We start from the raw sequence: 25,630 nt of genomic DNA, 5'->3' as shown, positions 1-25,630 counted from the left end.
GTCAGTTATACCTCAATAAAACGAGAGAAAAAAACCCCACAAAATAACCCGTTTAACCATTCATTTATTTATTCAACAAATATTTGCTAAGCAGCTAGTATATGCCTGGCAGTGTTCTGGTGCTGGGGATATAGCCGTGAACAAGACAGATACAAATCCCTACCTTCATAGCGCTCACATTGTACTGGAGGGAGACAAGTAAAATGCACAGAACTTCAGATGGTGATAAGTTCTGCGGAGGAAATAAAGCAGGGTCAGGGGGAATCAAGATTTGGGGGCAGAAGGGGGTTTTATTTCAGGTTGGGTGGTCAGGGAAGGCCTCACTCAGAAGGTGACATTTGAGTAAAGGCCTGTAGGAGGTGAGGGAGTGAGTCGTGTGGGTATCTGGGGGGGAGGAAGGGGGAAAACATTGCAAGCAGAGTGAACAGCAAGTGCAAAGGCCCTGCAGCAGGAACAAATCTGACATGTTCAAGGAATAGTAAGGCAGCCACTGTGACTGGAGTGGAGTGAACAAGTGGCCAGGGCCACTTCACATAGGGCTTTGCAAGCCTCTGTAAAGACTTTGACTCTGAGTAAAAGGTGGGACCACTGGAGAGCTTCAAGTAAAGGAGTGACAGAATCTGCCTTACATTTTTAAAGAATCACTCTGTATTGAAAACAGACTGTATGGTGGAAGTAGAGGAACCTAATGGAGGGAGGGGGCTATTGCAATAATCCAGGCAAAATGGTGACTTAGACCAGGGAGTGAGGGCAGTAAGTGATAATATTCTAAATATATTTTGACAATAGAGCTGTCAGGACTGACAGATGGGATGTGGGGTATGAGAAAAAAAAAGGGTCAGAAATAACTCCAAAGTTTTTGGCCTGAGCAAGTGGGTGTTGGACTTTCCATTTACCGGGATGGGGAAGACCAGGCAAGGAGTACGTGATACTGGGTGGGAGTTCAGGGTTGGATATGATCAGTTTAGACATCCAAGGGAAAATATCAAGTTGGCAATTGGATTTATGAGTCTGGAATTGAGGGGAGAGGCTGGAGGTGTGAAATTTGGAGATCCAAATTTGGCGTCCACCAGTGTTTTGATTGTGTTTAAAGCCACGAGATCTTCATGGAAAAGTGAGTGTAGTCAAGGAAGAAAAGAGATCTGATGATGGAACCTAGAGCACCCCAACATTGAGTTGAAGATATGAAGAGGAACCAGCAAAAGACACTGAGAAAGAAAGTCCAGTGAAGTAGGAAGAAAACAAGGAGAGTGGGACGTCCTGGAAGCGAAGTAAAACAAGTGACGCAAGGAGGAAGGAGTGATCAGCCATGTCAAATACTCCTGATAAGTCAAGTAAGATAAGCACGGAGAATTGACCGTTCCATCCAACACTGTGGAGATCATTGTTTACCTTCACAAGAACAGGTGCTGTGGGCACTGGGGGACAGAAGCTTTAGCAGAGGAGGTTTAAGAGAGAATGGATACACACATGTTCACAGCAGTGTTATTCATAATAGCCAAGAAGTGTAGAGAACCGTGTCCATCAAGTCATGAATGACCAAACGAAATGTGGTGTATCCATACAATGTGATATTATTCATCCATGAAAAGGAATGAAGTTCTGGTACATGCTACAGCATGGATGAACCTCAAAGACATTATGCTAACTGAAAGAAGCCAGACACAAAAGGACAAATATTATATAGTTCCGTTTATATGAGATATCCAGAAAAGGCAAATTCATAGAGACAAAGTATAACAGATTAGCAGTTGCCAAGAACTAGGGAGAGGAGTGAATGGGGAGTGACTGCTAATGAGTACAGGGTTTATTTTGGGGGTGATGGAAATGTTCTAGAAATGGTGCTGATGGTTGCACACGTTGTGAATGTACTGAAAGCCACTGAATTGTGTACTGTGTACTTTTAAATGGTGAATTTTATGCTATGTTAATTATATTTCAATAATAATAATCATAATAATAGAGAGAGCAACTGGGAGGAGAGTTTGGGGACAATGAGTAAAGAACTCTTCTGAAGATCCCTGCTGTAACGAGGAGCAGAGAAATGGGAGCAGGGGGGGAACAGAGTAATCAGAAGGAGGTTTTTAAAATGAAAGAAATAATGGTACATTTGTGTGCTGATGAAAATAATCCAATACAGAGGGGGAAATTGATGATGTCAGATAGAGAACAGAATGTTGTAGTCGGATGGTTTGTGGTCCCGGCGGATACTTACAGCAAGCGGAGCCCAGGCCTGTTAACCAGGACTCGGCTGGCAGTGAGAAAAAAGTAGCATCTAACATCATTGTTGTTGGGTAACCAATCTTGAGGCATTAAGAGATGAGAAACACAGGCACTCACGTGGGGGTAATCATGGAATTTTATGGCCACAAGGAGACATCAGAGGTCACTTTACACATAAGGAAACGGAGGCCCAGAGTAGGGGACTAATTTGCCCATTCACGTTGCTGGTTGGCTGGGTCTAGAGGCGGATCTTTGAGCTTCTAGCCCACTACTCTTTCCACCACTACCCCACTGCCTTCCAGAGAAGGGAAGAGGATTTGGGATTACAAGAGTGACCATGGGAAGTCTGGGGAGCTAGAAGATTTCGGCTGCAGTAGCAGGACAAGAGGAGTATGAGAGCGCCATGAAAGAGAAAGGGAGGCTGAATAGCCGTTTCGTCCTTGTCCCACCTTCTCAACTCCAGCCAGTATTATGCCGAAACCCTCTGTGGAGAGGAGAAGTTTCCTCTTCCTCCTGAAGCAGTGCATTCTGTCCCCAGCGGAATGCTGTCCCTGTCGGTTCTTGCCTGTACATATCGGAATGAGCAATTTCCCAACCTTCAAAATGAAACTGATTCTTCCCAGTCTACTCTGTACAAACTCTGGCTTCTTTCACTGTTATCCTCCAGCGCTTTAGCCGGTTCTGAGCGCGCCTTCGAGGTTTTCCTTCTCCTTCTGAAGCCAGGGAGCACCGAATGGGACCTACTCTTCCAGTCAGGGTTACAGCCATGCTGAGGTCGGTAGAAGGGGGCCTTGGGCCACTGTTACCAGGCCCTCCTAAAAGAACTTGAGCGTTGCTCTGAGGTGAGAGAGAGGCTGCCTTCTTTGGCCAAAAGGTGACAAATCCTTTGCCAAGGTGGACGTCAGATTTCTGTTCTGAGACGAGAAACAGAAGCAGAAGTTGGAAGGATGGAAGACTGCTGCATAGAGGTAGCTAAGCCAGTAATCCATTCAACTTTCGGTTATCGGCAACGACGGCAGGGAGAAATGACACAGATGACCCTGAACAGTGTGCACTGTCCAAATGGGATTTTAAAATGCATCTGGTGCCGTGGCAGTATGTGGGCTTGTCTTGTGTAGTGTGATGTTGTTTAAATAGTTCATTGCTTTTCATAATTCCGTTTGACTTGGACCAGGATCAAAGTTGCACACCCCAAGTATTAGTACTTGATGCTTGACTGCCCTTAAGTGTCCTGAGTGTCAGGGGAAAAGCTGACCACAGAGAAATGGCTAACAGGGAGGTGACTGTCAAAACAGAACTAGGAACGAGGCAGGGGTTCTGGCCCGAGGGGCTGGCGGGCTCCTAATTGCAATGACCCTGCCCCAGCAGAGCTGCAGCAATAGCCAGGATGCCCTTGCTTGTTTCGCAAGCATTTCCCTGGCAAAGGCTTCTGCTACGCTCAACTGAAACGGTCCCAGACTGAGGCCAAAGTGTCAGTTTTGTCACTGCTGCCAGTGCCGGCCGAGCTGACAGTTCCTCAGGCCCTTGACCTTTGTGGGAGCATGATCTCTTGATCCCTGGTTTTCTGTGCTCTATCTCGGGACTTGGTTCGCACATTCCCCACCCCAACCCCCCAAGAAAACGCCATTCACTGACAACTTGAAATGCCCTCACGATAGCTCTGGGTGCCTTCTAGGCTGTTTTACAAATGTTCAGTCTTATGGAAGATGGCTAGCGGGAGCTTCTCGCTCCTCCCTGATAAGATTAGCGGAACGGGGGCGGGGAGCGGGGAGGCGGGGCAAGGTAAACGAGCCTCGTCTCTGGGTGAGATATTTGCCTAAGCAGAGGATGTGATTCCCATGCAGAACTGGTTGTGTAAGTGAATAGTCAGTCCAAACACATCGAAGTGTTTCCAGTGCTTTTGAGAATCTCAGAGTAGGGAGGGAACTAAGGCACCACATGGTCCAGCCCCCTGCCTCTGGGCAGGTGAGGGATTTCATTTAAGCAAGAGGAACGTAGACTTGCCAACAGTTCCTTCAGGACTCCAGAGACAGACTGGACACCTTTGCTCAGTCCCCTCCCCTTGTGCTTCATGCCCTTGATAAGGCTCAGGAATGGGCAGAGAGAACTGTTGTGGCTCATGCTGGGGAGAGAGAACTACCGAAGAGAAAGGGACTGAACAGAAGGAAGAGACGCTGCTGGCCGAACGAGCTTTCCGAGCCTGGCTGGGAAGATGCACCTCATGGGACGTCCGTGAAAGCTAAGCCTCCGCACCACCTGGGATGGCTCTGTCTATCCTCTCACCACGCTGACTCTCGTCCCCACCCCTTCCTTCCCATTTCCACTGGCAGATCCTGTTTCTCTCATTCAACGAGTATATGCAGTGAGAGTCTGCTCTGTGCCACACACCGAAAATACAGAGGTGATGAGACACTGTGTCCTCTCTCTAAAGATGCGAGAGCTTACAACCTAGGAAGGAAGACTGGTCCCAATGATAGGCGATCACAATGCATTTCATAAAGGCAAGAGGCCACCGTCTTCTCTTACACAAGCTGAGGCGTTAGCCTCCCAACAGGTTTCCCTGTTCCATAGTTTCCCTTCCGAGATTCACTGCCACCAAAGAACTGCTTGAATCATACTGTTCTCTCCCTGAAGAGCTTCCTGTGCCTCTCCATTGTCTACTGACTGCATGCTTTCCTCCAGAGCCTGACACCCCAGTTTCCCCGTGCTCTGCTTCCAACGTGCCTCTCCGGCCTCATCTCCCACTCCCCTCCGAGAGGACCCTTGTGCTCCAGCATCCTGCTTCCCTCGGTGGTCATCCCAGCCACCAGTGTGCCTGCCTTTGGAATGCCTTCCTCCCGTCCCCAGTCTCTACCTATCAAGGGATTGATCTCCAGCTACCCTCCAGGATTCAAATACCACCTCCTTCTCTTCCTTCTCTTCTGCTCAGCCTGCCTGGAAATAACTTCTGCCTCTTCTGAGCTTCTGCAGCTCCTTGTTTACAGAAGTATATGGCAATATTCTGACATCAGAGTGATTTGTGTGCGTATCTTATCTACACTACTAGACTTTGAATTTCATTCACCACAGTATCCCCAGTACCTAGCACAAGACTGATATTTATTGAATGAAGGACAAGTGAAGATAGAAAGGCATTATGGACTTGGGCTGAATCATAGGAAGCCACATGAAGTTATTGGTGAAGAAAGGGCAATCCAGTATTTCCTAAAGAATGCTTATTAGGTTGGTCAGGTTTCTGGCATGAGAGGGTAAAGAGGGTCTATTTCCTTTAAAAAAAAATAAGTAATGAATTTTTCTTCTATAATCTTCAATATTTTCTTAAAAGCAAAGATGGAGGAGCTCCTAGTTTTTACCCTGCATGGTTTAGCTCTGGCTTACATTGTCCTCAAGGGAAAGGGCAGGCCACCCCTTATGAGAAAATATCAGACCAAATATATTTTTAATAATGTGTAAATATCATCTCCCCTAATATAAACTATGTGTTCCTCAAGGACAAGAATGAATTCTGAATTGCCTTTACAAATGTTTCCTTTGATCCACGGGGACATGTGTGTGCGCACGCACACAGTGGAACTCTGTAAAATCAGGGACGGGAAGGGACAAGGTGATGGCAAATCTCCTCTTACCAAGCTCACTCCTGATGACCATGAAGGCAACAGTCAATGCCTGATCACACAATTCACCAACCAGAATTTGCAGCGCAGGGTAGGGAGGGGGAGTGGGGGCAGGGAGGTGGAAGTTACGACCCTGTTATGGCCTGAGGGGATCAGTTGCAGCATATTGGCTTGTGTTCTCTGCACCAAAGGATGCAGGCACCAGAGGGAAACCCACAGAACAGTGTAAGAGGTTTTGATTAAACTTGTTTCTTTGACATTCAGTCTGGAAACATGCAGTCCCCTGTGATGGAGGGGAAACAACAACAACAACAACAACAACAACAAAACCTCAAGCAAGCCGTAAGAAATCAAAGGCTTCCTTTATTTCTTATCCAGTTTGGAGCAATCTTTCCAAAGTTGTGGGATCTGCCTGTTGCTCTTCCTTTGAACATGACCCCATAGAAAAGACTTGGGCCTGTAGGTTTTGACCGAGCCCGAGAGAGACACCACACTGCAGATACCACCAAATGCCATTGCTTTGACTGTGACTAGCAGAATTGGGGTGGGTGAGTGTACTGGAGGGTAGAGTGCTTTGTTTTTTGGGGTTTTTCCCCTTCAGTTTTACGGAGATATAATTGACATACAGCACTATATAAGTTTAAGGCATGCAGCATAATGACTTGATTTATATATATTGCAAAATGATGACGACCGTAAGTTTACTGAATGTCCGTCATCTCATATAGATCCAAAAAAAAAAAAAAAAGAAGAAAAATATTTTTTTCCTTCTGATGAGAACTTTTAGGATTTACTTTCTTAGGAACTTGCATACATACCACACAGCAGTTAACTATTGTCGTGTTGTACATTGCATCCCCAGTACTTATGTATCTTATGACTGGAAGTTTCAACCTTCTGACCACCTCTGTCCCATTCCTCCACCCACCCCCCACCTCTGGTAACCACAAATCTGATCTCTCTTTCTATGAGTTTTGTGTGTTCGGATTTTTTGGGTTTGTTTTTTTTTTAGATTCCACATATAAGTGAGATCATACAGTATTTGTCTTACTCTGTCCGATTTATTTCACTTAGCATAAGGCCCTCAAGGTAGAGTGCTTTGTTTATGATAAAGTCAAATGTACACTTTCAAATAAGGAGGCTTATCCAGCCACAGAAAGGAAATCAGACAATACAACTTTCTAGCTCTCTAGAGTCTGGGCAGGACTGTGGGAAATTCTACCTTATCCCCACCCCATTGCCTCTCTCACCAGACAAGGAGCCAAGCAGCAGCCTTCCAGCTACATCTATCCAGGGAATTACACCACAGGCCACTGCTGAGGTTCATTCAGATTTTTGACCTTTGCTCATGGATGGCTCAGTTAGCATCTGATCTTGTCATCTTGCCCTGAGAAGTGGGCACGACCACTGCCGTCACCTTTCAATGAAATCTTGCTTTAAAACAAGGGGCTATGTGACTGGGAAAGAAAGAAACTGCCCTGAGCTGGAAAGTCCGTTGGAAACCTGCATGCGTAGCATCTTAGGTCAGATTTCCTGGAGGAATAATGAAGAGTGACCTTGCCAAGTGCTGAGGAAACCCTTTAGAAATCAGGAAAGGGAAACCAATGAGGCAGAGTTGCTGGTGATGGATGTGAAACAGAGAGGAACTGCCTGAGTAGTCCAGGCTGTGGGACCACAGTCTCCCTAGTGAGGGGGGCCTGCAGCGGCTTCTTTCTGTCTGCTGCCTGGAAACTCCTCCCTACAGGGAAAAGCAGGTTGGTACCTTGCAAGAATCAAAACTGGATATTGTTTTCCTCTCCTGGAAGGAAGACCAGGCAGACAAAGTCGGGGCTGTGTTAGGTGTTCAGGCCCTTCCATGCCCCTTTCTCATCAGGGGTCTTCTTCTTGCAGCCACAGAGCCCCGAGCAGGCCATGGGCGAACGGGCTGAGCAGGGGGGAGGATTTTGCCATTAACCCCAGGCGCAAACAGCACCCTTCGGCCTTTCCTCGATAATGAGGCCTTAGCAGCATAGCAGCAACATGCCAATTACCGTTTTGACTGAAATCCATTTAAACAAAGGGTGCATCCAATTAAACAACTAGGGCTTGTCATATCTATGATGTCAAATGACCTATTTGATTATTTTTATTTGCATGCCTGACTGGTTTAACTGATAGCATGTGTGTGCACGTGCGCACACTCATGTACACACAGAACTGAACTTGAGATGGCATTGTGTATAGCCTCAAGTTCAGTTTTGTCCTATAAAATAATGTCTAGCCCCTTTTCCCAAGCCTACCAAAGGCTGGTCTAAGTTTTAAAATTTCCGCAGCTATCCAGGCTGAGTTCTTTAAAGCGCAGTGGATTAACACTGAATCGCTAGGCCATTGTGCGTCATTTTGGAGGGAGAAGGCAGTAGAGCTCACTTTGGGTAAAAAGAATATAATTGTTTAACATTTTAAAAGCAAATAAAAGTACTTAACTATTTTGTAATTTGCAACTTGAAAACAGTAATGGGTTTCCAAGTGCATGTCCTTACTTTTAATGAAGTGTTTATTTTTCATGGTTCTATTGGCAATAAAAGAACAGCGCCACATCAAAAGGCTTCAGGGAAGCAGTTTCCATTTGGAGGACAGTGAGATTGCCAATAATTCTGATTTTTTTAAAAAAGTCAACTCACAAGACTATATTTCTAGATATAGGTTATTGCCTATTATCCCAGGTAATTATTTTTTTTTTTTGGTCTCTTACTCATATAGGCAAATTGCAACACATTATGTACTATATTATAAAAAGATTAAAAAATTAAGTGACACTGAGATCAGGGGGCTCCAGAATGTTTTAATGAACATGTTTCCATTGTCTTCTGTGCTTGGTCATTTTGTTGGAAGAATGATTCATTCATTTCAGATTTGGCAACTTAAAGAGCAGCAAATATAATTTTCCTATCAGAGTGCAAAATCAGTTTATTGGCCTTCTCAGGCTGGTGGGGGCGGGGCGGGGCGGGGCGGGGGACAGTCATGCCTCCTTTTTCTTTGTCAACATCACCCTCTGCTGGTCCTTGTGACCCATCACATCTGATGGGATCGACCCAAATTGCAAACGGAGGGCTCCCTGCAACATTGCACACAGCAGGACATGATTCATAAATCAGTTTTCCACCCTAGTGATTCATTACCAGATATATTTTTTCTGTAAAACAGCACAGCTCAAGGAAGTCATCAAGAATTCAGAAGCAGCAAAAAATACCTTCGTCTGATTAATCATCTTTCTGACCTTTTTCTTCTTATTGAACAAGGTTAATAATACTTGTTATCACTCAAAGTTAAACTGTATTAGCTGCCAAATGATTTTTATTTCGCAAAAGCCTGTTATCACTGCCAAGAGACTTCAACGTTGGGATTGGTTACATTCCTCAGGTATGACCCCGAGGGGCATCTGACCAATGCAACGTTTCCCACTGGAGAGGTCAGCAGCTTCCACAGTGACCTGGAGAAGCTGACAAAAGTGGAGCTAGATACTTCCAACCGCGAAAACGTCCTCATGTCAACCAATTTGACAGCAACTAGTACCATATATATTTTAAAACAAGGTAAGAATATTTCCAACTTCGCCTGACTCTAACAGCATCTCTCTTACTTCTACCATCAAACCTCTGCACACCGTCAATGACTAGAATTCACTTTTGGCTGAGAAGATGACTTCTTCTCCCGATATTCCAGCTATGGAGGCTGAAACCCAGACAAAGTCACACCTTTCACAAAGTTCCTATAGCAACATTGGGCCACATCCCTGTGGGAGTTATGAGGTTAAATCCCTGCCAGATCTACTCCTCCATCAAGTCATTTCCCAACACGCAGCTGTTTGTAGAGGTCTTTAAGCTCTGATTGGGTTATATTAAAGAAATGAAGTCTGTGTCCCATCTGAGATCAGCATTCTAGAGCAACGCTGACATGGGTGAATAAAAAGGATGAATGAGGATACACACCAAGCAGGAATATAAGGGAAATGAGAGAATTAAAAGCTCATTCTGTTCAAAGAGAGGAAAGTAAAGGAACGGAAGGAAAAAGAAGGAAGGGAGAGAGGGAAGGAAGAAAGGAAGGAAGGAAGGAGAGAGAGGGGGAGAAAGAGAGAGAGGAGTAAACAGGAAGGAAGGGAGGTGGATTTGGAAAGAAGGTCTTGGAAGCTGAGGGAAGTGGACACAGAGAAATTGTTTTCTCTCTGCCCAGTCATTAAGGACTCTTTGTATTGTTAGGCTGAGCCACTCTAAGAGGCTCGGTGGCGACCTCTGTCAGCGTATCATTTTGTGGAGTCCAGCACCTGTGCTGGTGTCCCCAGGCAGTGATGATGCTGATTTCGACTTCATACTCTGCTCATTCTAGCTCCCAGCGTATCAGATGGAGGAGGCCAATCCACCAAGTCAGAAAGGGAGTTTGTGAGGGAATTCTTTAAAAATGAGAAAGTTTTTCAAAACCAAAACAGCCTGCAGTATTACACAGGAGTCTTTTATCCAAGAAACAAGACAGCCCAGCTGTGAAAATAACGAGACCCAAACGGACAGAGAGTGTGTTGGCCTGTCAGAGTGGTTCTCTAGCCCAGAGGGCAGTTAGGTCCACGGCACCCCGCCTGCTCACCCTTTCCCAAACTTACCTCCTAAAGCTAAACTTGTCTCTCCTCTGCTTCTGTGCTTCCCTTTCTCCCCCCTCTTCCTCCTTTGCTCCTCTGTCTGCAGAAAATACCCAGAGTACCTATCGCGTGAGTCCAGACGGCTCCCTACGTGTCACTTTTGCCAGCGGGATGGAGATCAGCCTCAGCTCAGAGCCCCACATCCTGTCCGGGGCGGTCAACCCCACCCTGGGCAAATGCAACATCTCGCTGCCCGGAGAGCACAACGCCAACCTCATCGAGTGGCGGCAGCGGAAGGAGCAGAACAAAGGCAACATTTCAGCTTTTGAAAGAAGGCTGAGGGTAAGGCTCGACCTGATAGAAGCTATAGAATCGGTGTTTTAGTTTTGAAGACGGCAGAGCCTCCCTCATTGGAAGTCCCATTTATTTCTCCAAAGCTTTTCTAGCTGACTGACTAGCTTATATGATATACTAATTCAAGAGAGGGTGCTAATGGCTGATAATGATTCAGTATCCTGAAATGAACATTCTAATAGGAGCTTTCTTTCTTTTCTTTTTTTATTTATTTTTTTAACATCTTTATTGGAGTATAATTGCTTTACAATGGTGTGTTAGTTTCTGCTGTATAACATAGTGAATCAACTATACATATACATATGTCCCCATATCTCCTCCCTCTTGCGTCTCCCTCCCACCCCTCTAGGTGGACACAAAGCACCGAGCTGATCTCCCTGTGCTATGCAGCTGCTTCCCACTAGCCATCTATTTTACGTTTGGTAGTGTATATATGTCCATGCCACTCTCTCACTTTGTCACAGCTTACCCTTCCCCCTCTTAATAGGAGCTTTCTTTGTCATTAGCCAGCTAAAGTGCTCTGATAGTAGCAATTTCAGGCCCCAAGAACGTCTGCATCGAGAAATGTGTTTAGTTGGGAGGCCCTCCAGAATCCCTCACAAGGCCTGGAGATGGTCAGCAGGTCCACTGAGCTGTCCCAGACCCCTGCTTTGGGGTAGTTGATACTTATTTGGAAAGGCCAGGCAGGCACACACAGAAGGATGTGAGACATCAGGCAACATCTGGACAAAGGCAAGATAAAGGGCGAAAACAGTGAATGGTATCATTGTCATGAATATACATATTAAGGGCCAAAGGGGTCAAGGACTAGGACTCAGATTGGGCTAATGGTGCTCAGAGACAGCTGCCCGGGGGAACTGAAAGATTTGGGGGTTTGCAAGTTCTTACCAAGCACTGTTCACCACAGTTAACCAGGGATCTCTCAATCAAAGTTGCCTTTCTGCAGCACACTAAGCCTACAGACACCACAGCGCTCTGTCTACCTGTCCCTTCTTGAACATGAACCAATGTTAGGATGACGTGACCAACTTTCCAAGTATAGTAACATTCAATATCAGCCCGAGAGCAACTGCCAGCCTGAGGGAGATGATCACTCACTATTGAGGCCCGCTTTGAGCACCTGTGTCATGCCTGGGATACCTGGAACACTTGCATTTTCTTCACTCACAGTAAAATTTCACTCGCAGTAAAAATGTGGTAACCTCTAGGCTTTGGCAATGCAACGCCAAACAACCACCCAATTCCAGTGACAAGCCGTCAAGTCAGTCCCATGGCTTGATACGGACAAAATGATCTACCCTAGCGCTCACTTTCCAGTCAGTTCTGTTGGTAACACAAAGACGCAGACGTCCATGCTTGTTTTTTGTAACAGCTACTAAGGTTGTCTACGTGCACAAGTCAATTTGTATGTTTTGATTCCATTGGCCAGAGTATTTACTAGGTATGCCTCTGAATCGGGAGGTGAAACCAGTCCAAATAGTCAAACCTGTCTGTGTGGCAGCAGTGAGGGTTTCTATCAGTGTTCTTCTAGAAATGGGATCTCCCGGGTAGAACCCTCGATGGGGAAGTCGTACAATTGGCTTAAGGAATGCCTGTATTTTCTTCACCTGTGAAATGAAATGTCATACTAGAGAAAAGTCAGAATTATCTACGTATGGCTCATCAACCTCATGGACTCACCCCAGAACAATTATATCAAATAAATGGTCTCTTAGTGCCTCCCCAGCTTATAGTCTGAATAAAACATTATGAATCATATCATACACTATGCAACTTTGGGATTTTCTATGCTTTAGGAGAACTCATTCTATCCTATGTGACTTTAGTATTTTCCGCTTTCTACGATCACCCACCCTGTTTTCTCCCTTCCATATGCACGGATAATGGAGAGAGACTGTAAATTGTAATTTGCACCTCATATCCCAAATTGTTCTTAATACTGAGAAGCTAATGGTCATAAAACATATGGGGGCTCTTTCATGTTGAGTAGAGTGAAGTGTTATTTAGTTAGTCCCATTTATAATTGACCCGTTTCCCATCCCGTGGTAGAGTTGAGCAGATTTGTGAAACGGCTTATAAGGGCAACAAATTCAGGGCCCTCTCCTCTATGACTTCTAGGGTTCTTCCTGAGGTCCTGGGACTGAAGAATGGCTAGGTGGTGTTACTGTACATGTCCCTAGAAATCTAACAACAATAACAATCCTTTACATATGTTTAGTGCCTTACAATTAATAAAATGCTTTCATAGTCAGGGTTTTATTTGATCACCGCAACCATCAATTATTTTTTATAAATTTATTTATTTATTTTTATTTATTTTTGGCTGCATTGGGTCTCCGTTGCTGCGCACAGGCTTTCTCTAGTTGCAGCGAGCGGGGGCTACTCTTCGTTGTGGTGCGTGGGCTTCTCATTTCGGTGGCTTCTCCTGTTGTAGAGCACGGGCTTCAGTAGTTGTGGCACGCAGGCTCAGTAGTTGTGGCTCACGGGCTCTAGAGCGCAGACTCAGTAGTTGTGGTGCACGGGCTTAGTTGCTCTGCGACATGTGGGATCTTCCCGGACCAGGGCTCGAACCCGTCCGTGTTCCCTGCCTTGGCAGGCGGATTCTTAACCACTGCGCCACCAGGGAAGTCCAACAACCATCAATTATTGTTATTCCCAATTTACAGATAAGGAGACTAAGGCCCAGAGAGGTTAAGTGATTTGCCCAAAGTCAAACAGCTATTAAGGATCCGAGCCAGCACTAAAATGCAGGTCTTCGCCTAGCGCAGCACTCTTTCCACTACATCATGCTGTGCTGCCTTGTTCCTTAAAATAATTAATCTATAAATCATTGCCCCGCTCAGTGGAGCCACCTTGGCAGGGCCTGACTCCTCATTTCAGTGCTGACAAAAAGAGACAAATAATCGACTCTAATGTACTGGCAAGTGTGGGTGGTGCGGGACAACTGGCTGGCCTCCAGGCAGGCAAAGTGTGGAGGAGGCAAGAGGAAGGAGGCTGTTTAACTGGGTAATTCTTACCTGCTCTCCCCATCCTTAGGCACTTTGGTGTATATTACTGCCTCAGTTTCCCCAGATTAGGCATATCCAATTTAATAGAATGAATACGCTCCCCAAAGGCAGGTGTGGATCCAGTTTTAACCAGGCAAATTCTTTTTCCTTACTGACTTTATTATTTCATAGATGGTGCCCCCTTCACTTAATGGTAGCTTTCAAGGGGCAAGCTGCTGACACATGAGATGTAACTTTCTCTCTCTATGGGCCAAATATGCGGTGGCCCATTTGTAAACATCCATGTAAAGATTGAGGCTCTCTGGTGCCCTCAAGTACCTGGAGACCTTGTACTGAATCTTCTATTTCTCCTGGTGGAGCTGCCGTTCCAGAGCTCTTCAGACAGAATAACAGGTTCAGATAGTCACACAACATAGAAACCCCTGCTGTCCTGGGGGAAATAGGGCTCCTCTTTGAAAAACCACACAAAGGTGTGCTTGTAATTTGCAAATGTGCTTGGGCAGCAGGTCATAAAACACTAATTGTTCGGGCACAGAATGACAGGTTCGTTTAAAGGCTCCCTTGGTAAGATGATGGACATCAAATGTTCCCCAAAGCTACCTATCACATCCACCCCAGACCTTCTAGGTGGAAAAAAAAAAAAACTCAGAAAATGATAGACCTCTCTTGAAGATAAAGCAACAAGAGTTGCTTTTCTCCAACCATCGGTGATTTTTCTTTTTCATACACACTCGGGGTCCTCTTCAAGGTGAGGAAACAAACTGCTGGGAAACATGATATCCTGCTTAGCCTGAGCAGGCAAGGGATTTGTTACCTCTGGGCCATCCTGCACCAGCTCCATTAAGTGAAATAAATCACATTAACATCCTGAAATTTCATTTATTTTAAAAAGCCATTTCCCCCCCGCAACCTGAGTTGTATTTGAATCATCTTCCTTGCAAAGTACTTTCCCATCCAGTCTATGTATCTTCTCATCTGCTGCATCAGTCTGTCCCCATAAATACATTTCCCTGGACAATAGAGAAATTAGACATTCACCAAAAGCACACTGGTTTAGGAACTACATCCAGATTGCACCTTGCTGTGTCCGTGGATAATAATGCTATTAAATGAGACTTATCCCAGCATTGGACCTCAGAGCTCTTTACAAGATTTCGCAGACTGAGATGTGAGGTTACAGCAAAACTCCAGAACTGCAGCCTCCTTTATTTAAAAAAAAAAAAAAACCCCAAGAAGCTTAGCACTTCAAACCAAAGTCATCAAATCAAGTAAGATGATTATGTGTTTACAAGCAAAATGAAGCCAAGACTAATCTAAAAACCCTCATGACTGATTGTTTTTCTCTCCATTCAAAGATAACTGAGAACAGGGTAGGTTTGTTTTGAAATGCAACATGTGACTGTTCATACGCGAGCTGAGCTCTGAAAGGGGGAACAAGCCCAGGTGAAACACAAGGTCCCAGGCTGACAAATGATGGGGAATGTGGGAGACAGCCAAGAGGGTTCCAGCGTCTCCTTCCTTTCTCAGAAAATGTGTCTGCTTCACACTGTTTTAACTTTGTTCTCCCTAGGTTTGCTGGAGGGTTTCATTTTGTGAAAATTTAGATAAGGAGCCTGCTTGCAGATAGATTCATCTATTTTTTAAATATATCTGTGGCTCTCAGTCCCAAGTAACAGTGCATTCACCCCTAAGGAGTCACCTGGAGACAGGAGATTTAAGGCATCAAGGCCACTGGGCAGTGTTGGTTTTTGGGGTCAGGGGATTCTTGGGGCCTTCAAATCACAGAAACTACTATATTTGTTAATCTTGGGTCAACTCCACAAAGATAGCTAGACAGAAAGTATTATTTCACACACTATTTCACTTGTATATAAGCATTAATGATTTGGTATTAAAATTTTAAAATGCCTATTGTATGGTTATCCAGATGAATTCGCCAATGGGAAAGTAATTAAACAAGAGCAAATTATTTTAGTGCACAAAGTGTCCAAGTTAAATGGTATGGCAGAAATCAGGTGAGAGGAATGAGTAAAGTTTTGAAGAAGAACTGGTATGCCCATAATTTTACACCACTTTTCCCATCTATAAAATGAGGGATATGAGCTATACAATCTCTATGATTATGACTAGTAGTATTATTACCATTAATCATAATTATAGCAACTAACATTGAAATTTTATCTGTGTATGGCCATATATTAACTCATTTATTACTCATAACACCTTATCAGGTGTGTTTTCTTATTAACATTCTCACTTTACAAGTAAAGAAACCAGGGCACACAGAGGGCACACAGCTAGTAAATGGTGATACAGGATTTGAACCCAGGCAGTCCAGGTCAATAGCCCATGTCGTAAGATTCCTTCTGGCATTAAGATTCTGTGGGCTGGCAAGGTAAAGAGAGTGCCTTGGGAGGAAAAAAGAAAAAAGAAGAAAAACAGGTATAAAGAAATTCCCGGGGGAGCAGCGGAGGCTGACGTTAACACTGCATACATGCCCTGTTCATTTGTAGGCAACTCTGTGAAACAAAAGCAAGCCTAAGTCGGTTTTGATTGTCAGCGTAGCAATATCAATAAAAAATAAAATCTGTAGAATTGTATTGATCGATTTCTAAAAATCAAGTACTAATTACCTTAAAACCAGTGAGAATAGAGTAGTGTGTACCAATTTAAAAGCAGCTGTGACTCTGTCCATTCCCACAGCTTCATGGAAATTAAATGCAGTGCATCTCCCAAACTGTAATGTGGTTATTTGGCCCGTCTCACTCATTCACCTTTCAACTTCTTCAGCAAAAATCAAACAGGTACCTCAGTTGCCTTGTGAGTTGAAATGCTAGACAGCATCCTTGAAAATTCAGCCTTCTCCTCCTTTATTCTGAAGAAAATCAACTGCCGTGATTGGAGCTTAGAGTTTAGCACATTGTGTGTGTGTGTGTGTGTGTGTGTGTGTGTGTGTGTGTGTGTGTGTGTGTCTGTGTATTGGGTTGAACCATAGGAAACTGCCCTTTTGGTAGGCCAAAAACACTCAAATATCAGCAGTTGCCTATGGACCAACCTAATATATCTTTATCCTACTAATTGAATGAGTCTCAAATTGCAAGGGGTTGAAAGGACTTTCTCTTAAGCAATTAAAACTCAAACTCCTAGGAAAGAGCAAGGAAAGGATCTGAGGGGAGGCAGAGGACACTTTTCTTTGGAGCTTCTGCCTGTACCCACCCTTCGTAGGCACTTTGATTTCTGCTGGCAACACAACCCATGGCTCCCCAGTGCATACTCTTTCCTCTTTCCTTTCTGGTCGAAGTGTGAACAAAAAAGCAAGCCCTTCTCCTTACTTCTCTTCAGCAAAGCTAAAAAAAGCCTAAGGAAAACCAAAGAATAAATTAAAGCATAAATACTTTCCCTATTAAAAAAATTACCAAGTCCAACTTTCTTACCCCAACATACAACTCATCAGTTGCCAAACTCAAGTGTCTTGCTCAGTGTCCAAAGAGACTCTTTTTAACTTGGGGCTATTCTCAAATGTCAACCTTTTCTTTGCCCCTCTCTTTTCCAGGGCAAAGATTGGTATAGATTGTTTGGAGGAAGAGCCAAAATAAGGATTGATGGCCCATACTTAGGTCAAGGGCTATTATTGTCTTTCAGGCAAACAAGAGTTTGTATGAACGTGTTGCTTTCCCACCCTTGCTCATGACCCCAGCAGTCAGAGGTGGTCAGCCTAGCATTCTTTCTCTCAGCCTTCTCACGTGTGGGTTCCATAGGAGACTTGCAGGGTGGGGGGCTGTGGCATCTTCAACTCCTTCATCCCCTTTCAGCTCTTAGCCGAATTTTACATTATCTTCCAAACCTGACTTTGAAACTAGCGTTTCAGCAACATCTGAATATCTGAGTGCATTATCCAGAAACAGAAGCATGGTTGCAGAAGTCTTGACAGGCAGGGAAAGAACATTAGGCAGAGTTTTCTTCTGCTCGCTTTGTAGTGGATTTTTTTAAAATTTTATTTATTTAGTTATTTAGTTAGTTATATTTGGCTGCGTTGGGTCTTCGTTGCTGCGCGCGGGCTTTCTCTAGTTGCAGCGGGCGGGGGCTGCTCTTTGTTGCGGTGCGCGGGCTTCTCATTGCGGTGGCTTCTCTTGTTGTGGAGCACAGGCTCTAGGCGCGCGGGCTTCAGTAGTTGTGGCACACGGGCTTCAGTAGTTGTGGCTAGCGGGCTCTAGAGCACAGGCTCAGTAGTTGTGGCGCACGGGCTTAGTTGCTCCGCGGCATGTGGGATCTTCCTGGACCAGGGCTCGAGCCCGTGTCCCCTGCACTGGCAGCCAGATTCCTAACCACTGCGCCACCAGGGAAGTCCCTGTAGTGGATTTTTAACGGTGGTCCCTGCTTGTGTAGCTGTAATGACTTTATTAAGAAATGTGTTCTTGAGTAGTAAACTTAATCTATCAGACAAATAAAACCACAAATTTAGTCGAACTGGAAATCATTTGTTACTTTGGCTCTTTAACTATCATTATAACATAAATTGTAACAGTTACAACCGTCTCTGGGAGTACATGGATATTTTACAGCTATTGTAAGTGAACAGTATTACAGTTAGAGATATGTGGCTATAAAACCACAGGAAAGGTAGTAGAAGAAAGAACACCTGGTTTCGTATAGGTTTCCAAGCCCTGTGTATCAAAAGACAGGAAATACGCGCTTCTCTATCACCTTTTAGGTGATAACAGCCGTTTACTGTGTATTTATGCACCACGAAACTGCACACATTGGCTACAGATGGTTAAAGAGTAATGTTTCCCAATCTGTGGCTCTATTCCCTGAATGAAACCTACCCCTGCAACTGACAAGACTTCCTCCCAAATAATTGGAGTATCTAATCACTAGTCTTTTGGAATTCATGGCATGGAACATTTGCTGTCCTTTTTTTTTTTTTTTTTTCCTTGCAGAAGCTCAAAATTAATGGCAAATATCATTAGCCCCAGCTGGCTGTTGAAGAAACTGAAACCAAAAGACGTTGAAAATAGCAGACAATTCATAGAAGACGTACATGTGGCGAATAGACGTTTAAAAGGGTTCAACCTCATTAGTAACCAAATAAATGCAAATTTAAACCACAGTAACATACCATTTTCCCACTCTCATATTGGGAAAAGCTTACTAACAATGACAATACTCAATGGTGGTAAGGATGGAATGAGATGAACTCTTCCACTGCTAGTTAATAAGAGCATAAATTTGTAAACCTTTGTGCACCATGAAGTAATATCTCGAGTTGCATCAGGAGTCTTTAATATGTTATCATTTGACCCCGTAATTTCCCTTATAGGTTTTTTTTTTCTTAACATCTTTATTGGAGTATAATTGCTTTACAATGGTGTGTTAGTTTCTGCTTTATAACAAAGTGAATCAGCTATACATATACATATGTTCCCATATCTCTTCCCTCTTGCATCTCCCTCCCTCCCACCCTCCCCATCCCACCCCTCTAGGTGGTCACAAAGCACCGAGCTGATCTCCCTGTGCTATGCGGTTGCTTCCCACTAGCTATCTATTTTACATTTGGTAGTGTATACATGTCCATGCCACTCTCTCACTTTGTCACAGCTTACCCTTCCCCCTCCCCATATCCTCAAGTCCATTCTCTAGCAGGTCTGTGTCTTTATTCCCGTCTTACCACTAGGTTCTTCACGACGTTTTTTTTTTTTTTTCCTTAGATTCCATATATATGTGTTAGCATACTGTATTTGTTTTTCTCTTTCTGAATTACTTCACTCTGTATGACAGACTCTAACTCCATCCACCTCACTACAAATAACTCAATTTCGTTTCTTTTTATGGCTGAGTAATATTCCATTGTATATGTGTGCCACATCTTCTTTATCCATTCATCCGATGATGGACACTTAGGTTGCTTCCATGTCCTGGCTATTGTAAATAGAGCTGCAATGAACATTTTGATACATGACTCTTTTTGAATTACGGTTTTCTCAGGGTATATGCCCAGTAGTGGGACCTTATAGGGTTTTGTATTAAGGAAATATTTATTTACAAAAATGTTCAACAAAACATGAAAGATAAAAGAAAAATGGAAAACAAAAACTCTAATTTCCAACAATAAGAGAAAGGAAAAATAAATGTTTATCATGTAGAAGATATTATGTAACCACTAAAATCCACATTTTAAGAATATTTAATAACATGAGGAATGCTCAAGACAAAACATTAGCTGAAAAAGTAGGACACAAAACTTTAAGTACAATTCTAAATGTATTCTTTAAGTGTATGGGCATAGATTATGCAAAAAAAAGTGGGTATGAAATGTTGCAAAGTACTAGCAATGATTCACATTGAAGGATGGGATTACAGGTGATTATTTTCTTTGTATATTTCTATATTTTCCAATTTTTCTGCAATGAAAAAATATCACTTTTATAATGGGGGTAGAAGTTAAGGAGGTTACTTTAAAAAGCAAAGTGCACAAAATTACTGAGCAAAGGAAAACCAGAGTCTGAAATGAGAATGCTGGCTTTGCAGTCATTCAGGCCACTAAGATAAAAACTCTGGATCTCATTTAGATGTGGAATCAAACAAAAAAAAAAAAAAGAAGAAAGAGGTCATAGATACAGAGAACAGATTGGTGGTTGCCAGAGGCAGGTAGTGAAGGGTGGACGAGATGGATGAAGGGGGTGAAAAGGTGCAAAGTTCCAGTTAAAAGATTAATAAGTCCTGGGGATGTAATGTACAGCATGGTGACTATAGCTAATAATACTGTTTTGTATATTTGACAGTTGCTAAGAGAATAGATCTTAAAAGTTTTCATCACAAGAAAAATAATTGTAACTACATATGGTGATGGATGTTAACTAGATTTTTGTGGTAATTATTTCACAATATATACAAATATTGAACCTGAAACCAATATAATGTTATATGTCAGTTATATCTCAATTTTTTAAATAGCAAAAAAAATTTTTAACAAAAAATTTTTAAAAACCTCTTTCTGAGCCAGGATTTTGAAATTGGACTGAAGACCCCTAAAGGTTTCATGTTTGAGTTTCAGATCCCACTTGAGATTTTGTTTAAAATGTTTATTTATGTACTTATGTGCATTTTTCTGGGGACACAGTATATAGCTTTCAGATATTTAAAGGAATCCTTGACCACAAAAATTATAAATGAACATGAAGTTTAGTTGAATAGCTAGTGAATCCATTTAGTCCGACTATGATTAATGTAGTCAAATCCTAATGTTGGTTTTTTCCCCTACCTCATTAGACAGATATTTAATATTCTGTTCAGGATCGTGTTGACAATTCCTACAGATATAAATCTAATACACCAAGCTACAGTCCTTGGAATCTGACACATGGGCCCATTCAGAAGCCTAACTAAAATGAGAAAAGTAATGATATCTAAAAATAACAATTACTAATATTATTTTTACACATCACCAGGTACCCGTATATGTAATCTCATTTAATTCTTAACACAGGTGTGTGGTGTAGAGTGGTAAGTATCACTCCCTTTTCACAGATAAGAAAACTAAGGCCCGAATACAAGAGATGGCTGGTGCACAGAGAAGCAGCTAATTCAGTGTCCTGACTCCCGAGAGCCACTGTTGTTTATACTTCTCAAAGTTTCTCCTTTTTTATTTGAAGAGGAGAAGAATTTGCCACCCCAAAATATGCCTCTTCGGTATAAAGATTATTTTAGGCTGATGGAGAAAGCAACGACTTAAATCTGCATAACAACCTTACCCTTGTTTACTGTGCTTTGCCTGGTCACCTCCCATCACTGGCTCCCTGCTCCCAACATCTTTTGTCTTTAGTCGGAGATGGTATATAAAGTGGTGGCTTGGGCCATTTTGGAGAGTTACTCAGTTTCCCTGGGTCTCTCCCATGTGTACAGGAGGTATACATGTTATTAAACTTGTTTGTTTTTCTCCTGTTTTTATTACAGGGTGAGGGTGGCGGGTGGGGGGGGGGTCTCAGCCAAGAACCTAGAAGGTTCCTTCCAGATATGCTTGGACCCCCTTCACCCAAATGAAAAGTCTTTTCCTTGAAAGTTGGGTGAAGAGTACATGGCTACTGTATCATTTTTGCAACTTCTTTTTTTTTTAATAGCTCCAAAAATTTACATATTTTATTTTATTTTATTGGCCGCACTGTGAGGCTTGTGGGATTTTAGTTCCCCGACCAGGGATCGAACCTGGGCCCTGGGCAATGAGAGCTTGGAGTCCTAACCACTGGACCACCAGGGAATTCCCCACTTTTGCAACTTCCTGTGAGTCAGACTAGTTCCACGTAAAAAGTTATAATAAAACAAAACAAATGACTCACTGAAATGAAGACTTAACTGAGCTAAACTAAAATAAATAAAACAAATTCTTAAAGCCCTCCTCTTGGCCTCCCACCCACCTCCTTCAAAGCCCCTGTCTTCCAGAGCCTTCTTCAGCTCTGTGTTGTCATCAGCTTGCTGTAGCAGTTACTGATGGGAGTGCCAAACATTGGCATTACTAGCTGAAGAGTAGAACAGATCATGTCAGTTGTCCAGTTGCTTTGAAAACCCAGTAAAAGTGGCCTTTTTGCCAATTTAAAAACTTTTTAACTAAGCCATTTAGTTATTTGGTTATCTTGTGTAGACCAGGCTGAATTTCCTCAGAGGCAGGATTTCTCTAGGACAACTTCGGGGCTGTGAGGTACACAGAGGGGATGCTGGCATGCAGTCAAGGAAGCCTAAGACCAGAACCAAGCCGAGCTACTAATTGTTTCTAAACTTGGTACCCAGATTGAACTCCATGCTCTAACCTCACTGAGTGGTGCCACCCTTGCAAGTACTGGGGGACCTACCAACACCTGTCACATTTACCTTCTGGCCTCCATGAAAACATTGCTGAGTGGGCTTCTCCAGGAGACAATCTGAGTTGCTCTGTGTTCCCCCGTGATAGATGTGAAGTAATAAAGCTCCGTGCCCAGAGGAACAGGAGGCCAAAGAAGGGAATCTCTGTATAAGTTAGAGGGGGCTCTCTATATTCGTTTTTTCTGATTTCTAATTATGTAAATAACTCACCATTCTATGCTTTAGCCACTTCATTGGTAAAAGAGGGGGAGGAAATCCCGTTCCTTGGTAGGCATCAGACTCACATAAAATAAGATTACATAATCACTGACAATTGTATCAGCACACTTGAGGCTTGAGTTGGGAAAAAAGCAATCAATAACCGTATGTTGAGGAGCTAGCGCATACCAGTAGTTAAGACATAGTCCCAACCTCCCAAGATTGTACAGTCTGCTGGGAGGATAAAGACGAGTGTCATCCGAGGAGAAGCCAGGCGGATTCAAAGGCAAGAGAGACCCCATTGCTGGAGAAACAGAAAAAGCTTTTCGATTGTGAATGCACTTGACGAGGGGAACTAAGGCAGTGCTTCAAATGTATTTCCTATCTCTTTTTTGTAGGCCCATAACAGAAACCTGCTCTCCATAGATTTTGATCATATGACTCGCACAGGAAAGATCTATGACGACCATCGGAAATTCACCCTTCGAATTCTTTATGACCAGACTGGACGACCTGTTCTGTGGTCTCCCGTAAGCAGATATAATGAAGTGAATATCACATATTCGCCTTCAGGATTGGTGACGTTTATTCAACGAGGGACATGGAATGAAAAAATGGAATATGACCAGAGTGGAAAAATAATTTCAAGAACTTGGGCCGATGGGAAAATTTGGAGCTATACCTACTTAGAAAAGGTAAGCATGTAGGGGAAATAAACTAGTTCTGAGTTGCCGAATGAGAATATTGAAAGCGGCACTGACTACCCGCCTTGCTGAGGACCTGCAGGAGAAAAGTCTGTGTTCTGGCTGTTCTGCTCTATAGAAGTAACAACAACAAATTATACCTGTAAGGATAAGCTGTTTTTCAGCTGAAAACTTTTCCCAACCCCACACTCTGCCAGGTACTCTTTCAAACTGAAGTCAGGATAATGGCTTCGATTTCTCCTCATTTGAGCATATTTGTTCATGCTCCTGAAAATGTATCTTTATTATTATGAAAGCTCACACTGAAGTAAAATAGGTAGAAAATTATAAAATTGCGTGTTAATGTATTGCAGCTCTGGAAAAGAGCCTCTTACACAGAGGATAAGGACTTCTACTTTTGTTAGGATAGTCAGTAAAGGTTTAGCAGTATACATTTGAGGACTAATTTTCCCAAGTAATCGGTCTGAGGAAATGGTAGCAGTGGGGCCTCGTTGGTAATAGGCCTTCGTACGCAATGAATCTCTGGTAGCATCTGTAATAGGAGCTCGTGGCCTCTGTCTGCTCGGAATGGGCAAGGATTTTAATCCCATCACTGGATCCATCTGTCAAACATCAGCCCCCCACAGCAAAATGATTTCTAGCCGGATCAGTATCAGAAGACAGATAGAGAAATTGATCTCTATCTGCCATCTCAATTTCTGATGTCCTAAGATACTGTCTCTTTTTTCCCAAATCTATCCATTCAATTTATCAGTCCTGAATTAATTTCTGGGAAAATTGGAGGATGCCTTCCCTTGAGGATTCAAGGGTAGTCAGTGCAAAGTCACCCCTAGAAGTTCTTAGGAAAGTCATGGGCATTCATAGCTCACATCGCAAAATTTCACTATTTGCACCAAATGATGCTAAGCCTTTCTGATATACCCCTGAAAGTTTAAAAAAAAAAAAAAAAAGTGTGCCAGCGGTTGTATGCTATTATAAAACTATTGTATTATTTCCCAGAGTCAGTCGCTGGGGGATTTGCCAAGTTGGGAATGCCTAGGAGATAAAGCAGAGCTCCACTTGGGAGCCAGGGTAAAGGAGGGAGTCCTTTGCTGTATCCACCCCCTGTCCTTTTCTGCCGAAGAAATCGATGAAATCTCTAATCTGTACTCTACACTGGGAACATCTGAATTTTACAGAGTAGATCTTTTATCTTTTGAATTTTAGTAACAAGGATGATCGGCAAAATCGTATGACTACTGTCCACAAAGTGCTAAACTTGTTACAAAATTAACTGAATCCAAATATTTGGTGTATGTTCACAGAGGCAAGGCATGTAAGGATGACCATCATATGAAAAAAAGATGCCACTGATTCTAGCAGAATGTAGGCTGATTAGTTTTTCCAGGAATGAGGATAGGTTTGCGCTGATCCTCCCACAGGTCTACGTGTGACTAGTGAAGGAGCCGGCACACCTTATGAGTATGTACAGTTTTGAGGAAATTCCCTGGTGGTCCAGTGGTTAGGACTCAGCACTTTCACTGCCAGGGCCCGGTTCAATCCCCGGTCGGGGGAACTAAGGTCCCACAAGCCGTGGGGCACAGCCAAAAAAAAAAAAAAAAGTATGTACGGTTTTGAACTCAGAGCACCAGCCTCATTAGCGCCACAGTCTGGCCACTGAGCTAACTGCCTGTAGACAGTTGCTTCTACGTCTCGTAGAACTTTCCCTTTAGGCTGTCCATACAATGACAAAAGAACCTGTTGAAACTTAAATTTCAGCCCTGCATATAGTTATTTAGCCTCTTCTCTGACACCAATGAAGCAATTTTATTGTTCCCCTTTTCTGGATTAACTGATTATTTCATCACACTTATTTCAGCAAAGAATGATGTGAAGCAAACTTCGCCTACGTCCGTTTTGCTACAGAAACTTACTTGGCAATAATTCTTTAAAAACAAAACACAACAAAGAGAACTCCCTGAGACTGTCAGTGTCTGCAGTAGATAGAAATAAGACCTTATTGTCACAAAATAACGTATGGAGAAAAGCCCCAGTGACTTCCAAAGACTAGTTAACTGACCAGTGAGACAG

At 43.2% G+C, this 25,630-nt stretch overlaps 1 protein-coding gene across 3 annotated transcripts in view; it reads left to right on the top strand.

Moving 5' to 3' along the window:
* TENM1 (teneurin transmembrane protein 1) overlaps positions 1-25,630 on the top strand; it is a 557,972-nt gene that overhangs the window by 522,334 nt on the left and 10,008 nt on the right. For all 3 annotated transcript variants that reach the window (XM_059911842.1, XM_059911841.1, XM_059911840.1), the window contains 3 exons: positions 9,237-9,409; positions 10,550-10,785; positions 23,255-23,551. In XM_059911842.1, coding sequence (XP_059767825.1) covers positions 9,237-9,409; positions 10,550-10,785; positions 23,255-23,551 — 706 coding nt within the window. The remainder of the gene's footprint in view (positions 1-9,236; positions 9,410-10,549; positions 10,786-23,254; positions 23,552-25,630) is intronic.

The sequence above is a fragment of the Balaenoptera ricei genome, chromosome X, assembly GCF_028023285.1.
Source record: "Balaenoptera ricei isolate mBalRic1 chromosome X, mBalRic1.hap2, whole genome shotgun sequence".
NCBI classification, from domain to species: Eukaryota; Metazoa; Chordata; class Mammalia; order Artiodactyla; family Balaenopteridae; genus Balaenoptera; species Balaenoptera ricei.
This window is presented reverse-complemented; position numbering and strand designations above follow the sequence as displayed.